Source organism: Symphalangus syndactylus, chromosome 15, assembly GCF_028878055.3.
Source record: "Symphalangus syndactylus isolate Jambi chromosome 15, NHGRI_mSymSyn1-v2.1_pri, whole genome shotgun sequence".
In the NCBI taxonomy this organism is placed as follows: Eukaryota; Metazoa; Chordata; class Mammalia; order Primates; family Hylobatidae; genus Symphalangus; species Symphalangus syndactylus.
In genome coordinates, this window is record NC_072437.2 from 11,028,095 (window position 1) to 11,043,574 (window position 15,480).

The following is a 15,480-nucleotide window of genomic DNA, read 5'->3' on the forward strand; positions in this document are numbered from 1 at the left end:
GACTCCCTTCCAGACCTGTTGGTCTCACCACACTGGAATCATCATAAAGCCTATATTTTAAAACACATCATTAGTGTCTAAATTGTGCACAGTGCTATGGCCGCCACATTAAGGGAGTCTGGATGAGATCACTTCATTGCCCCTACTTCTCTGACCAGAAAACACAAGAGTTCATGGGAGACAATAATAACAACAACAAAAGCAATAGAAGAACACAGTTGTACCTCTTTATTGGCACAGTAACTTTTCAAAGGCTGGTATGAATAAAAAGTTCCAAGTAGCAAGACAAGGTGGTCTGGAGCCACTGCTCAGAACTTTCCGACAGCCGACGCAAGCACATCAATGAACAAAGCCTTGCATTACGGGAGGGTTGAGGATATACAGCGAGGGAATCATGCAGTGTAAGTCCCGGGGGACGAGCGTTGTGCGATGCAGCCCCTACTGCTCAAACCAGTACATGGCAGCGCGCTCATTTGTACTGTGTAGGCCTTTGAATGAATATGATCATTTTACACCACCAGCTATGGATTTGAAGCCATACATGTTTAACCGAGTGCCATGTGATTTCCTGTGATCTATGCTGAAGTCAGGAGGTGAAATTTAACTAAAGGGTGCACAATCCACTTATCCAGAAATACAGGGCATAGGAAAGAACAGCTTCCTCATCCATGAATAACATCTAAAACATGGGGCTCAATTCATAGTTTTGCAAGGGGTGACACTGGCGAAGCTAAAACAACAATGTAGTTTCAAGATTTTAGGTGTGTTAGGTGAAAAAAAAGGACTGTGGAGGAAAAAAATAATCTAGAAATGATTTTTTAAAATCTGTATTTTGAAGAAAGGAAGCACCACCAATTGCATAAAGTTATAAAATTACAGTAATAAACGTAAATAATTATCAGGTTTATAATATCAATAAAACACAAATACCTACAAAGAAATAAAATATATGTCCTGTATACTACATTATAATAAAACCATTGGAAGTACAATAAACAGACTGTTGAACCGTAGAAAAACAACTGTACAGAGTGTGCATGGATTGCTCCTTTCCTCTGCTACTCTCTCTCTCTGGCCACGTCCACACTTCTCCCAGCCTCTCTCTTGCTACCTAGGGGTAGCACAGAGCCGTAAATGAGGAGCCTGAAAATCAGAGTGTATCACCAGGAGACGGATAAGAAAGAACACACACACACACAAACACACACACACACACACGGGATCTCATATATTTAGTGTCTGTGTCCTGTGCTTTTTTTGTCTAAAATGCATGGAGAGAAGACCCAGCATGTCAGAAGGCAGCCTTCTGTTGTTGCAGCCTGGAATCAGTGGGCAGTTCTATTTTGTGAGTCTGAGGTTCAGGCCGCATCAAATGGTGCTGTCCCAGAGCTCAGACGGCAGCCTGTTGCAGGAGGCCCCTTCCGGCTTCTTCAGAAGGCTCGGCTTCTTGCAAGGTGGTGGGGGAGGCACCCTGGGCTCAGCGTGGTGCAGGATCTGCTGCCAGTCTTGTCCTTCCTCACAGAGCTTTCTCCTCCAGTCCAAGAGTTCCTGCAGGGCCACACTTTCATTCTCTGAGAGCCTCAGCTGATGGATTACCTGTGGAAGTGGGGGAGAAAAAACAGGTAGCACCAAATATTGTGAATGAGTATGAAGTGTGATAGCAACACCTGGATACAAAGGGGCAGGGCTGGCGCTGAAAGAGGCAGCCTCTTTCCTCAATCTCCATGCACTGCTGCCTCTGGAAACAGCACTGGGCTAGGGAGGCTGTGAATTGCTTTGTTAAGGCGATGACTGCAACAACATTGGGAACTAGGTAGAGTGTTAATGTGTGCTGCACCTCCAGAGGCTACAAGAAAGAATCAAATGTCTGCTTGACCTATGCCCTCGATTATTGTGTACATTATTATGGCATCTTTTACTTTCTCTTCATTTAATTTCATCCATAATAGATGTTCTCCTATTAACAGAGCTTCCTCAAGCTTCACTCCATCCTCGGAGCTGCTCCTCCATCTGTCCACATAGTTAATAGTCAAACATGACTATTAGGGTTACATGACCTCACTTCCAACCGTAAGGCATGGACCCAAAGATGGACCTCTACTTATGAGGGTCCGTTCATAGACAATACACAATCACACCATACTCATGTAGAAAATGTTTTCAAGCATTAGGTGTTACAAAAGGCAGTCACTAAAATATCCAATGAGCTCATTCAAGGCATCGCTAGCTGTGCTTAAGAATATTTGAAGGCTCTTTGGGGTATCTACCTGCCTGCTCTATTTGGTGGCAGTGAGAGAAAGCAATGAGCTAAATTAGCAACTGTGTACTCTCAGATGCTGAGCCCTCAAAGATGGGAACATTATGGGCCTTTGCAGGAAAGCATCAAAACATGTAACTGTATAGGCTGCATCATCTTGCGTCACTATGGCCCCCGAAGAGAGACACCCTGCAGACCAAGCTTACCCCCTGACTTCAGCTAGGGTACAAGACAAGCTGGCTATGTAGCTGTGGTCACCCTTCTTCTGCCAGCTGCCAGAAGTCTGTAGCAGCTGGACATTGCAGATATCAATTTTTCTGGCAATTCTAAGGAAGTATACTGGTTTAAAAAAAAATGAGATTCTGGAAATCCGAATAGGGATACTGGGGAGAATTCAGAGGAAATGAGATGACTCATCCTACCTCCAAAGCACTAACTACTTTGTTCCAGCACTTTGTCTATCTCATCACAACCCTCTCCATTAAAATGAGAGAAAATAAAACAAAACAGAACACAAGTGGTTATGCACTTATGTAGAAAACAGTCACTTGAAAGCAGCAAAGGGAGTGAGTGTTCCAGGCCCAATTCTAACACCAACACCTGAGCCTACTGTTTCCCCCAGAAAGAGGATTTTAAAGGCTGGGATCAAGGAGATGATGTTTACAGCATGAAGGTCAAACCCATATTCAGAGTCTGTAACTAGAGTTCTGGAGCTGGTTATTAGTAAAAGGAGCCTGCCCAATTGAATTTACAGACAACCAGAGGAAAGAAGAGCTTAAGGGTAGAAAAGAGGACTATGGTTACTTAGTCCCTAAAGCAATTTCTAGACATAACAGAGAGTGAGCTGCAGAGCAGAGTGGGCCCCTTAAAAGGGTATATTTTTTAGTCTTTAGGGCTGCATCAGAATGGCCTGGAAATGAGAAATTCTGTTGGGCAGATGCTTGTGGAAGCCAGACTGCATCTACTCTCAGCGGAGTGAGCTAAGAAAGCAGGGTGGTGGGAGCTTGCATGAAATCAGGTTATTTAGTGAACACTGTGGCTACACATGTGCTACGTGCTTTCGTAAGCACCTTCCAGGCATTAACTCATCAGCTCTTAAGAGCCCTGTAAGGTGGGTACTCCTATTTTGCAGATGAGGAAACAGGAACAGGGCAGTCAGGTAATCTGCCCAAAGCCACATGGAAAATGACAGATCCTGGCAGCCTGGCTCAAGAGTCCATGGGATGTGTTTCCATTTGTTCGCATCATCTATAATTTCTTTCAAAGTGGGCTAAGGACGTGAGTAGACAATTCTCAAAAGAAGATATGCTTTTAGCTGTGAGTCTACTGTGCTTAACCCAGCTATTGTGGTCTAGGATCTGATACAGGCTAAGAATCAGAGTCCCCCGTACCATGTTTCTCTTCCCTTCTTTTTCTGAATGGGACCACAGTCATCTCTCTATGTTTGTCCAGGAGTGTGTGCCAGCTCCTCCATCATCCTCGACCAGTGTGTGCTGTGCTGGTTACGTTCCCTTCAGTCTCATTAGTGTGGACATGGAACATTCAAATTCTGTTCCTTGGCACACACTCAGCATACAGTAGTGATCTCTGAAAACAATGTCACCAGATTAGGAAACAACATTTAACTGATGGAAGAATATCGCTACCATGTCAACTGATTATTTTCTCCAAGTTTTCTTAAGACACCATGTTTCCTAAATGACACAACTTCATATTCATTTATTTAGAAAACAAACAGGAACGTTCACTTCTGGATAGCTATAGCATGTTATTGTTCCCCTTGTAAAAATTTCAAGAAAGAGTCATTTTTCTAAAACATCAGGAAATTCTGACAAATGGAGAGAATTCCAGATGGAGTGAAGCTTTTTGAGGTGAACTGATAATTACCAGCTGCTTTTCTCCTCCCGGGCACATTTGCCAATTCTGAGCATTTCCCCAGATCCAGAGAGTTTTTTTTCTGGAAGAAAGATAAACCACACGATATTTTGGAGTTGCATGGGACTAAAGAAACAAATTGGAAACTTATAGGTCCTCAAATGCACAGCCGTCGTCCACAAGGGACACTCATTTAGCTGTTCACCTGCATGGGTGATGGGTGCCCTAGGCCAAAGTTTATAAAAAGCAGAATGCAATCTCCTACAATGACAGAGGTGCTTCGGAAGTAAAACCCTGGCAGGGGTGATGATGGCCTCTAGCATGTGGCCAGTCTCATCTTAAAACATTTTCTGGATTTTGAAATTGTGTGGGGCACAAGGCTGCAAAGCCAGGTTGGGAGCTCTGAAACACAGGGCTAGATTTGCTGTCATCTTTCAGAGCTAAGGAACAAAGACCTCTCAATCAAAGGCACAGGCGGATCAAGCCTGAGGATTAGGAGAGAACCAGGGGTAGACTGGTTCTCCAGCACAGCCCAGCGAGGAACTACAGTAAGAGTGAAAGCTGATGTCTTCATAGAAACACTGGAAGCCAGAAGCCAACACGTTCCTGGTTAAATTACTGAGAAAAAAAAAAAAAAAAAGCCAACATAAAATTCTACACTGAATAAAAAATACCCCTCCAAAATGAAAGTGATAAGATTGTTTGGTTCTTTTCTTGCTAATTTGTTTGAACTCCTTGTAGATTCTGAATATTTGTCCTTTGTCGGACGTATAGATTGTGAAGATTTTCTCCCACACTGTGGGTTGTCTGTTTACGCTGCTGACTGTTTCTTTTGCCATACAAAAGTTCTTTAGTTCAATTAAGTCCCACCTATTTGTGTTTGTTTTTGTTGTATTTGTTCTTGGGTTCTTGGTCATAAAGTCTTTGCCTAAGCTAATGTCTAGAACAGTTTTTCTGATGTGATCTTTTAGAATTTTTATAATTTCAGGTCTTAGATTTAAGTCCTTGATCTATCTGGAGTTGATTTTTGAATAAGGTGAGAGAAGAGGATCCAGTTTCATTCTCCTGTATGTGGCTTGCCAGTTATCCAAGCACCATTTGTTGAATAGGGCGTCCTTTCCCCACTTTATGTTTTTGTTTGCTTTGTTGAAAATCAGTTGGCTGTAAGTGTTTGGGTGTATTTCTGGGTTCTCTATTCTGTTCCATTGGTCTATCTGCCTATTTTATACTAGTACCATGTTGTTTGACTATGGCCTTATAGTATAGTTTGAAATCAGATAATGTGATGTCTCCAGATTTTTTCTTGTTGCTTAGTCTTGATTTGGCTATGTGGGCCTTTTGGTTCCATATGAGTTTTAGGACTGCTTTTTCTAGTTCTGTGAAGAATGATAGTGGTATTTTGATGGGAGTTACATTGAAGTTGTAGATTGCTTTTGGCAGTATGGTCATTTTCACAATATTGATTCTACCCGTCAAAGAGCATGGGATGTGTTTCCATTTGTTCACATCATCTATAATTTCTTTCAAAGTAGGCTAAGGACTTGAGTAGACAATTCTCAAAAGAAGATATGCAAATACCCAACAAACATATGAAAAAATGCTCAACATCGCTACTGGTGAGGGAAATGCTAATTGAAACCACAGTGTGATACCACCTTACTCCCGCAAGAATAGCCATTATCAAAAAATCAAAAAATAATAAATGTTGGCATAGATGCAGCGAAACAGGAACACTTCTACACTGCTGGTGGGAATGTAAACCAGCAAAACCACTGTGGAAAACAGCATGGAGATTCCATAAGAAACTAAAAGTAGAATTACCATTTGACTCAGCAATCCCACTACTGAGTATCTACTCAGAGGAAAGTAAGTCACTATACAAAAAAAAAAAATACACGCACCTGCATGTTTATAGCAGCACAATTTGCAATTGCAAAAATGTAGAACCAGCCCAAATGCCCATCCATCAACGAGTGGATAAAGAAGCTGTGGTATATGATGATATATGTGATATATATATATACCCCATATATGATCATATGTATGATCATATATATGAGATATATGATGTATAGATATATGATGTGTGTGTGTGTATATATATATATATGATGGAATACTACTCTGCCATAAAAAATAATTAATAGCATTTGCAGCAACCTGGATGGGATTGGAGACTATTGTTCTAAGTGAACTATCTTGGGAATGGGAAACCAAACATTGTATGTTCTCACTTATAAGCAGGAGCTAAGCTATGAGGATGCAAAGGCATAAGAATGACAGAATGGACTTTGGGTTTGGAAGGAAAGGGTGGGAGGGGATGATGGATAAAAGACTACAAATTGGGTTCGGTGTATACTGCTTGGGTGATGGGTGCCTCAAAATCTCACAAATCACCACTAAAGAACTTACTCATGTAACCAAATACCACCTGCTCACCAAAAACCTATGGAAATAGAAATTTTAAAAGAAAGTGAAATAAAGATGTTTTTGGGCAAACAAAAATGAGGGAATTTGTCATCAAACCTCTCACTTTAATAGAAAGAAATAAGTTTTTTTTTTTCGTAAAAGAAGATGATTCCAGATGGAAAAAATGGAAATGTAAGAGGGAATTAACAACACTGGAATTAGTAAACCCACGGGTAAATATAAATTATATGCTTGAAATGTTTATAGACTTTAAATTACATGAATAACACAAGCGCATGCCATCAATAACTGTAAAACCTTGTTACTGGGATTAGGTAGAGTTTTGAGGTCTTAAGGTTCTAGCAGTATTAGAAAAGAGGTCAAAGTGATCAGATCTGTTAGGAAGCAATGAGTCAAGGATGCGTGTTGTCTCCTCTTGTGAAACTATTAAAAGAATAATATAATATTTAATCAAAGTTAATGTAACAGTGAAATAATAAATCTCCAATTAATCTAAAAGAACGCAAGAACTGTAGAGAAAAGGATATGAAAATAGAGACTAATTCCTAACGAGACAAAGTAAAGCATAAAAACTAGACAAACAAACAGAATCCAAATCTCTACCCAGCAGTTGGTGTTACTCTTCCATCTCCTTATGGCATATGCTGTATTTATCTCGATGCTAGTGTTTGATAGACCATACAACTCTGTGCTTACACCAAGCACAAAATACATCCACTCCAGATTTCCCCTAAATCCTAAACTCTTTTCAGCAGTGTTTCGTAGTGACCAAAAATATACTAGATGTGACCCTCTGCTTAACCTTCATAATAGGAACAGACTTAAAGATTTGAGTCACTCTATAGAAGCATAGCAGCAGTGCCAATCTGCTGAGAGTGACTTTCAGCGGCTGCTCATCTGAATTAGGCTTGTCGGGAAGGATTTCGACAAAAAAAAAAAAAAAAAAAAAAAAGTCCCAGATCCCCTGAGTCATTGCTTCTCTTTTTGGAAAAAAAAATGCTGCCTTACCCTTTCAAAGCTTCTCGTGTTTACTAAAAATATCTGAATTCCCAAGTACCTTATAAAAGGTGAAACTTATGCACATAAACCCTTTGAAAGTCCTTTCTTAATGAGGGTATTGATGTCTTGAATAATGTAGTGAGTACAGGACACCATATTTGAATCAACAAACAAGAACTTTGCATAGTTCCCTGATAAGCAAAAATTTGATGTTTACAATAACCAATTAACATTCAGAATAAACCCCTTTATTGAGGGATTTCATGGAAATTTTCTTCTTTTCTATTACAGACACTAATAGCTATTGAGTAAAATCTACTAGGTATATAAGAATTGCCAGAATGGCTGAAATAAGATGCTAACATCTTATTTTATTGATCTTGATTTAAAATGAAACCAAAGAATTTTCATAGGTTATGTTATAATGAAGGTTATAATTCTATGTAAGACTGTATGATAGGCCACTACCTTCAACCTAGCTGAGAGGGCATTTTAAAATTATCATCTGTGAGCCAAGAAATAGAAGATCAGAAGAGAAGGCCAGTACACCTTAACAATATTTAATCTGCTTTATTTCTATTTAATTTCTATTTATTTATTAGATTCTGAAACACAAGAATTACGTTTCTCATAGAGAAAAAGCTTTAAAAGAAGTTTAGAATAGCAAACAAATACAATCATGAATGCTATCTAAATGGCAGTCCAGTACTATATAAACAATACAAAGCATTTAAAATATTCAATGCTGTAAAATCATGTAAATCAGTGTTTATCTATTCTTTAAACTTTATGTCCTATTGGTAACAACAAAAACACTCATGTCTTCCTTTGCCATTATTTGATATTCACAGTAAATTAAATATTATCATTAAAAAAGCAATAGTGATTTTGTAACAAAAAGCTTTAGTTTTGATACCATTTCTTTTTGGAAAGAGAAAAAATGCCTCTGGGGATTAAGGATGCTGCTGGCAGTGTGAGGATGGAGTCAGCTGGCTTCACACGGAGTATAATTTATCCTGATTTGTTTGTACAATCTAAAGGATGCCATAGTGGTATCTTTTAACTTAAAGCTCATTTTCCATTGCTTTAAAAGATTTATTATCTTCACCCCGTATCACTGCTTCAGATAACGAGTCACTTATTTATTTTCTTTTCTGGAACTTTTTATAACAGTCTTTGTACACAGAATCATTATCTTTTAGAACCAGAAGGCAAGTGTTATGACTGGGAAAGTACAAAGGGCTCCACATCTGCAAACCTTCACGCTTGCATTGTATGCCTCTGCTCTAGGAGCTCCCTGCTTCATGAATGGGACAAATGAGCTGCTTTTCAAGGAGCTTTTAGACAAACAAAACACGTGTCTTAAAGAAGTGTTACATATGGCACGGAGACGGAGCGAGGCAAAATGACGGTATACATATATATATATATAAATTTTTTTTAAAAAAACCTTTTTTTTATTATTATACTTTAGGTTTTAGGGTACATGTGCACAATGTGCAGGTTTGTTACATATGTATCCATGTGCCATGTTGTTTTGCTGCACCCATTAACTCGTCATTTAGCATTAGGTATATCTCCTAAGGCTGTCCCTCCCCCTCCCCCCACCCCACAACAGTCCCCGGAGTGTGATGTTCCCCTTCCTGTGTCCATGTGTTCTCACTGTTCAATTCCCACCTATGAGTGAGAACATGTGGTGTTTGGTTTTTTGTCCTTGCGATAGTTTACTGAGAATGATGTTTTCCAGTTTCATCCATGTCCCTACAAAGGACATGAACTCATCATTTTTTATGGCTGCATAGTATTCCATGGTGTATATGTGCCACATTTTCTTAATCCAGTCTATCGTTGTTGGACATTTGGGTTGGTTCCAATTCTTTGCTATTGTGAATAGTGCCACAATAAACATACGTGTGCATGTGTCTTTATAGCAGCATGATTTATAGTCCTTTGGGTATATACCCAGTAATGGGATGGCTGGGTCAAATGGTATTTCTAGTTCTAGATCCCTGAGGAATCGCCACACTGACTTCCACAATGGTTGAACTAGTTTACAGTCCCACCAACAGTGTAAAAGTGTTCCTATTTCTCCACATCCTCTCCAGCACCTGTTGTTTCCTGACTTTTTAATGATGGCCATTCTAACTGGTGTGAGATGGTATCTCACTGTGGTTTTGATTTGCATTTCTCTGATGGCCAGTGATGATGAGCATTATTTCTTCATGTGTTTTTTGGCTGCATAAATGTCTTCTTTTGAGAAGTGTCTGTTCATGTCCTTCACCCACTTTTTGATGGGGTTGTTTTTTTCTTGTAAATTTGTTTGAATTCATTGTAGATTCTGGATATTAGCCCTTTGTCAGATGACTAAGTTGCAAAAATTTTCTCCCATTCTGTAGGTTGCCTGTTCACTCTGATGGTAGTTTCTTTTGCTGTGCAGAAGCTCTTTAGTTTAATTAGATCCCATTTGTCAATTTTGGCTTTTGTTGCCATTGCTTTTGGTGTTTTAGACATGAAGTCCTTGCCCTTTTTTATTAAACCATTTACTTGAGAAAGGGAGCTTTATGGAGGAAAGTCTGAGGAGGCTTCACAAGTTAATTAACCTTTGATCTGAATATTGAGAACTGAGATGGACACCTAACCAGTTAGAAAAGGGGAGAAGAACATGCAAGGAGAAGGGTTTCCACAGGATTTGATGTAGACAAGTGTCAGGAATGACATTAAACTTCATTTTCTAACATGAAATGACAGACCCATGTGTAATTGGAGGATGGTTTTGAGCACAGTCAGCGTGGCTGAAAAACCCGGCCTCTGGAGCCGGAATGCCTGGGATGGAACCTGACTTTGCGAGCTACTTGTGCAATGCTGAGCAAGCATTCACTGGCTTCGTCACCTGTAAAGTGGGCCCACAAGAAATTACCTACCTTGTAACAACTTGATGTGGATTATATGAGTCACATATGCAGGTGTCTTAAAGCCTCACAAAAGTAGTGAGTGCTGTTTAAATATGAGCTGTTACGACTGTGCCATGGTTAGCTCCTTGACTTGAACAAAATCCCTAAACACTGCTGAATTATGATTATCCTGATGACTCAGTTAAGTAATGCTAAATAGGTGCACTTCTCACGATTTATGGCCTTTTATAAATATAACATAATTTATTCTTTTATTACTAAAAAGCAACCCAGAAAATACTGAGCAACACATTAGATTTAAAACATAACTATGATTTATATATGACTCAAAACTAAATAAAGTTCTACAGGAAGAAAATTAGAAAACACTTACAGCTTTTTTGAATTTTAGGGGTAAGATAAAAAAGAGTATAAAGAGATTCTAGGACCTATTTAAACAGTTATTAAATGCAAGCTTCTGAAGTTAGGGTTTGTATTTTCAGGAGTCCTCAAATTCCTTCAACAATTTAAAATTTATTTGCATTTATATATTCATGATATCTTTTTAAAGTAATTGTGCTTTGTATCATCTTGAATATCTGTATTTCAAGCTAGTACTCAATGAGATTTTTTTCTGTCTTTGTATTTTATTTACAAGTAGGATGACAGAAGTAATATTATTTATACTGTTGTAGGTTAATGAGAAAAGAGCACATGGATTTAATATGTAATACATTTTCTTTTTCCTGCAAGAAAAGCTGTGTGATATTGCAAAGTAGGGTAAGTTCAAAAGCTGGCTGTCAGTTCAAATAGAAATAGTGGTAGGGGCTTGGTTAGCCAGTGGCATAAAGTGGGAAAAATGCACAAAGCTTGACGGAACTTGATGAATAGAATAGTCAGCACACGTTTCCAACAGTCATGTCATTTCAGCTAAACAAAATCTCATGCCTAACATCAATGTTGTGAATTTTACTTTTATTTTGCTTTTGTAGACTTTTATTCTACCGAAGTGGTCAATTTGCCTTGGTTTTATAGCTGAAATGAAAACTCAAAGAATAAAGAGATTATTTGTAACACTATACATTTAATTAACATTGTAAAATAATTTAAGAAACTTTAAGGGTCAAGGGGATGTTTTTCTTTCATTTAAAAAGTATCATGTAGATTACAAGAGTTGGAGTAATGTTGATCTATTGCATGTGGGTAGAATTAGTTGCTGATTCACAAGACTATGGTGTCCTTGGAGCCCAAAGTGAGTAAATTAATCTCTACCCAGCACAAAGTATCCAGTGTACTTGCTTAGAGAGTTTAAAGGGAGTAAGTGTATGAATGCATGGCCCACGTTTGAGAGAAGGGAGAAACATTATCACACAGTATTAAATGCGTGGGTCCATTTAAAAAAAATCTTGGGGGTAAATGGGCAACTCAGCTCCATCAAGTCCAGGAAATAGAACAGAAGAGAGTGCCTTCAAGCAACGCCAGGCTTCCCCTGAACGCATTCTTACATGTGAGTTGTATTTCACATTCACAGATTCAGCGAAGGGTTTTTCAAACACTAGAAAGCTCTGGGAACTTATTAAAAATGCTCGGCTGCTCTGAAATCACATAGGGTGTGGGTGGTCCCATGCTCGTTTCTTGCCGTGAATTCAACATGCCTAAATAGATCTGAATGGCTAGTGGGTGGAGCTGCTGAAGGAGAGGGGGACAGTCACCACAGACTCCTGGTGGCCAAAGAACGCAGTGCCTTAGGGTTAAGGGATCAAATAAGCTAACATGTCCAAAATTATTATTTTGGGATGGCATGGAAAAAATTGTACTGTTCTATAACAGGTACAAAATCCAGGCATTTAGAAAAGTGCACAGGCTCCCTGACAGTTTGATGTCTTTGAAAACAAAATTGTTTGGTGAATAAGCTAATAAGACACTTGCTAGTTATTCTGTAATTTTTATTTTTAAAGTTGACATTCAAAAGAGAGCTGAAAGCTTCAAAGTTTGGGGGCCACTTGCAGTTCTGTAATGAGAGAGCAAAGTCACAGTTTATAGGGAGCTAGGAAAACCTGACGTCCAAAGAAATTGACAAAGGGATCCATTCCACAAACATTGGTGGCCAAGGCAGTATTACTGGAGCCCTTAGGGTGAGGCCAGCATTTCTCATAAACAAGCTCCTGTCAGTTTAGACCACCTAAAATGTGGCCTGGGTTAAACCTCTAACACCCCTGTGTTCTCCTTTCTGCTCTTAAGAAAGGATTATCTAAGGTAAAAGCTAAGTCATTTACATTCAATGAATGTCTGTGCCTCTGAACACCAGAAAAGCATGTCAAGCTCCTAGGATGTGCAAACAGATACATAAATGATCATGGTCCAGACCCATTTCCCTATGGGTTGGGATACTCACCCTCAAACAAATTCCCTTCCATTCATTCAGTTTTCAACAAGAAGATTCCTTCATAGAAATGGTAATTCTTAGAAAATTACAATGCTACTTAAGATACTAGTGATTACTAACTCGACAACTCAGTACGGGGATTTAAAAAATGATTTTTTTTCTGTTATTGAGAAAACCTTGGTGATTTGAAATTTAGACATTCAAGACATGAATCTACTTTCCATTTCTGTACTTTAAAGTATCTTGTGTCTCCCAACATCCAGGAGATATCAATTAGATAAGAAGATGGAGTTTGATAAAGTGATGTAAAAACAGAGGTTATGCCATTGTTTTCTCTAAAGTGAGACACTTGTAATTAGTTCACTTATTTTCAGGCGTTACGAAACACTAAATCTCTCACAACCTGGGTGAAAATACAACATGATCTATAGGCTTAATGAGGTTTATTGCTTATTTATGTATTTACTAATTTTCAATAATTTCCTATTGGACAATTACGAGGTCTAGGGCATGAACTAATTAAACATAAGATGTAAAATTTCTTCACTTTCTATGGATATGCATTCCTGTGGATCATATTAATAAATGTAAATTAATAATTTGCTGCTGATTTTTAACTTAAGTCTTTCCCTTCAAGGATAAAAATAGTCTTTGTTAAATAATTCATATGTAAAATCATGTTGCTGTTCATTTGTCACAGAATTGATTTTTCTATTGACTATGCACCCAAAGGTGAAAAGAGGCATTTACTGACATTTATGGAAATTAAAAGAAGGAAATGTCTTGGCTGACTGAATAGTGAATATTAGTGTTTCAAATGCAAATCGCATTTCTACTTGGTGCTAACAAGATGTTGAAGAATAAAAAATGTTGAAAAATGAAATTTGAAAAAACAGAGTCTATAAAACCAAAGTCTACTTAAATAAATCCTAAAGATATAGCACAAAGTGTGATTTTTAAAAAGTCTTTGATTTAAAGCTTACATATATCTATGCTTCTAAAGAACCAAGAAAAATATCTGAAAGTCAAAATAGCACTTGTGGTTTTTAAAAGAGTTGGTCCTTCCTAATTCAGAAATATTCATTTATATAGCAATACAATTAAATTCATTCTTGGGATTTTGTTTCCTTTGTTGCTTAAGGTTTAAACAATAGAAGGGGGAAAATATCCTTTAAAAGGCACCTTAAAAGTTTTATCGGAAACAAGAGGAGCTATATCTGGACAATAGTGAGGGAGGGAAGCAAGAGAGAGGATTTGCATTTTTTACCTTATCTGGATGCTTTAATTTCTTTAAAAAAATCAACAACTATTCTTTACTTTTATAATAAGTAACATTATATTGGAACACACAGTATAATTTAAATACTTTTTTTTTGCATTTGGCAGCTGATTTTAACCTCTCCACACATAGTTATGAGTAAAAAGGGACTCTGATGAGTGAATGTATATGTTATACATTATACATTTATAACTGAAAGTTATAAAATAGAAACAAACATTTTACAACAAATCATGCAATATAATTAATTTGTGACATTTATGATAAGGATCTTGTATGAACTCTGTTCTCTTGCCACTTTCTTTAGAGAGAAAAAAATCTGTCTATATAATTTGAATGTTCAAAAATCTTTCTTTAATGCCATTGCCTTCCCCCTAGCCTAAAGAAAGAATCAAGCCCATATGCTTTGAGAAAGTTCTGTATTTTCTGGCCACACTGAATTATTCTAGCCTTGTCATCATCCATTCTGACACAGTCTCTATATTTCAACCCAACCAGATATATGTGGCACACACCCTGGAATTCTATTTTTCTTGCCTACAATCGTCCTGGTTTGTATGTCTGAATTAAAATTCCCTGACTGATAGATGCCCCCTCAAGGTTTCTAAGGCCCATCTCTAGTAACATCTTGATGATACTAGAGATATCATGTATATCTCTATAAATGATATAAATGATACTTTAAGGATATCATTTATATCCTTAAAGCATTTTCACATGTTAGTACTCTAGTAGACACTCACAACCGTGTGAAATATGCAGGTTCAATATCATTATCCTCATTTCACAGATGCGGAAAGTCAACTTTCAAGCCTAAAGTCACTTGGCTAGGAAGTGGTAGAGTCAAAACGCCATTTCAGGTACAATTGAGTTTAGTCAACTTTTATATGTATTAATTACATTGCCTTCCAAGAAAGTTTTCCCCATCAATCAATTAATAAATGTGCTTCAAATGTTTATGAAAATGCAAGGAACTGTGGTGGGTTCTATAGGACTAAGCCAGATGCACACAATCTGACCAACTCCATCAAGGGGCTTTCATTCAAATTGAGCAACAAGACATAAATGCATAAAAATTATATGAATAAAGATGCTTAGACAAGACATGAGTACAAAAATTTCACAAGGCAGGATAGCATTAATTGATTAATAACATGCATATGATTACTGCTGTTGGAATACAGAGGAGAAACAACTCATTTAAAGGCAGTATGGCCACTGGGATGTGTGATTTGATCTGGACTGAAAGGATGACTAGGACACAAGAAGAAGAAAGGCCAATTGAGTTGAGTGGCAGAACAAATGGTATTCATATTGTGCTTACATGCATATAATTATTATAAAACCAAGAGAGAGAAAAGCC

General features: G+C 37.9%; 1 protein-coding gene across 3 annotated transcripts in view; it reads right to left on the reverse strand.

The window, feature by feature from the left end:
- Window positions 1-213: 213 nt before the first annotated feature.
- The window catches only part of MYO16 (myosin XVI), a 706,512-nt gene continuing 691,245 nt past the window's right edge, over window positions 214-15,480 (reverse strand). For all 3 annotated transcript variants that reach the window (XM_055244378.2, XM_063618637.1, XM_063618636.1), the window contains exon 35: window positions 214-1,596. In XM_055244378.2, coding sequence (XP_055100353.2) covers window positions 1,369-1,596 — 228 coding nt within the window. In that variant the 3' untranslated portion in view covers window positions 214-1,368. The remainder of the gene's footprint in view (window positions 1,597-15,480) is intronic.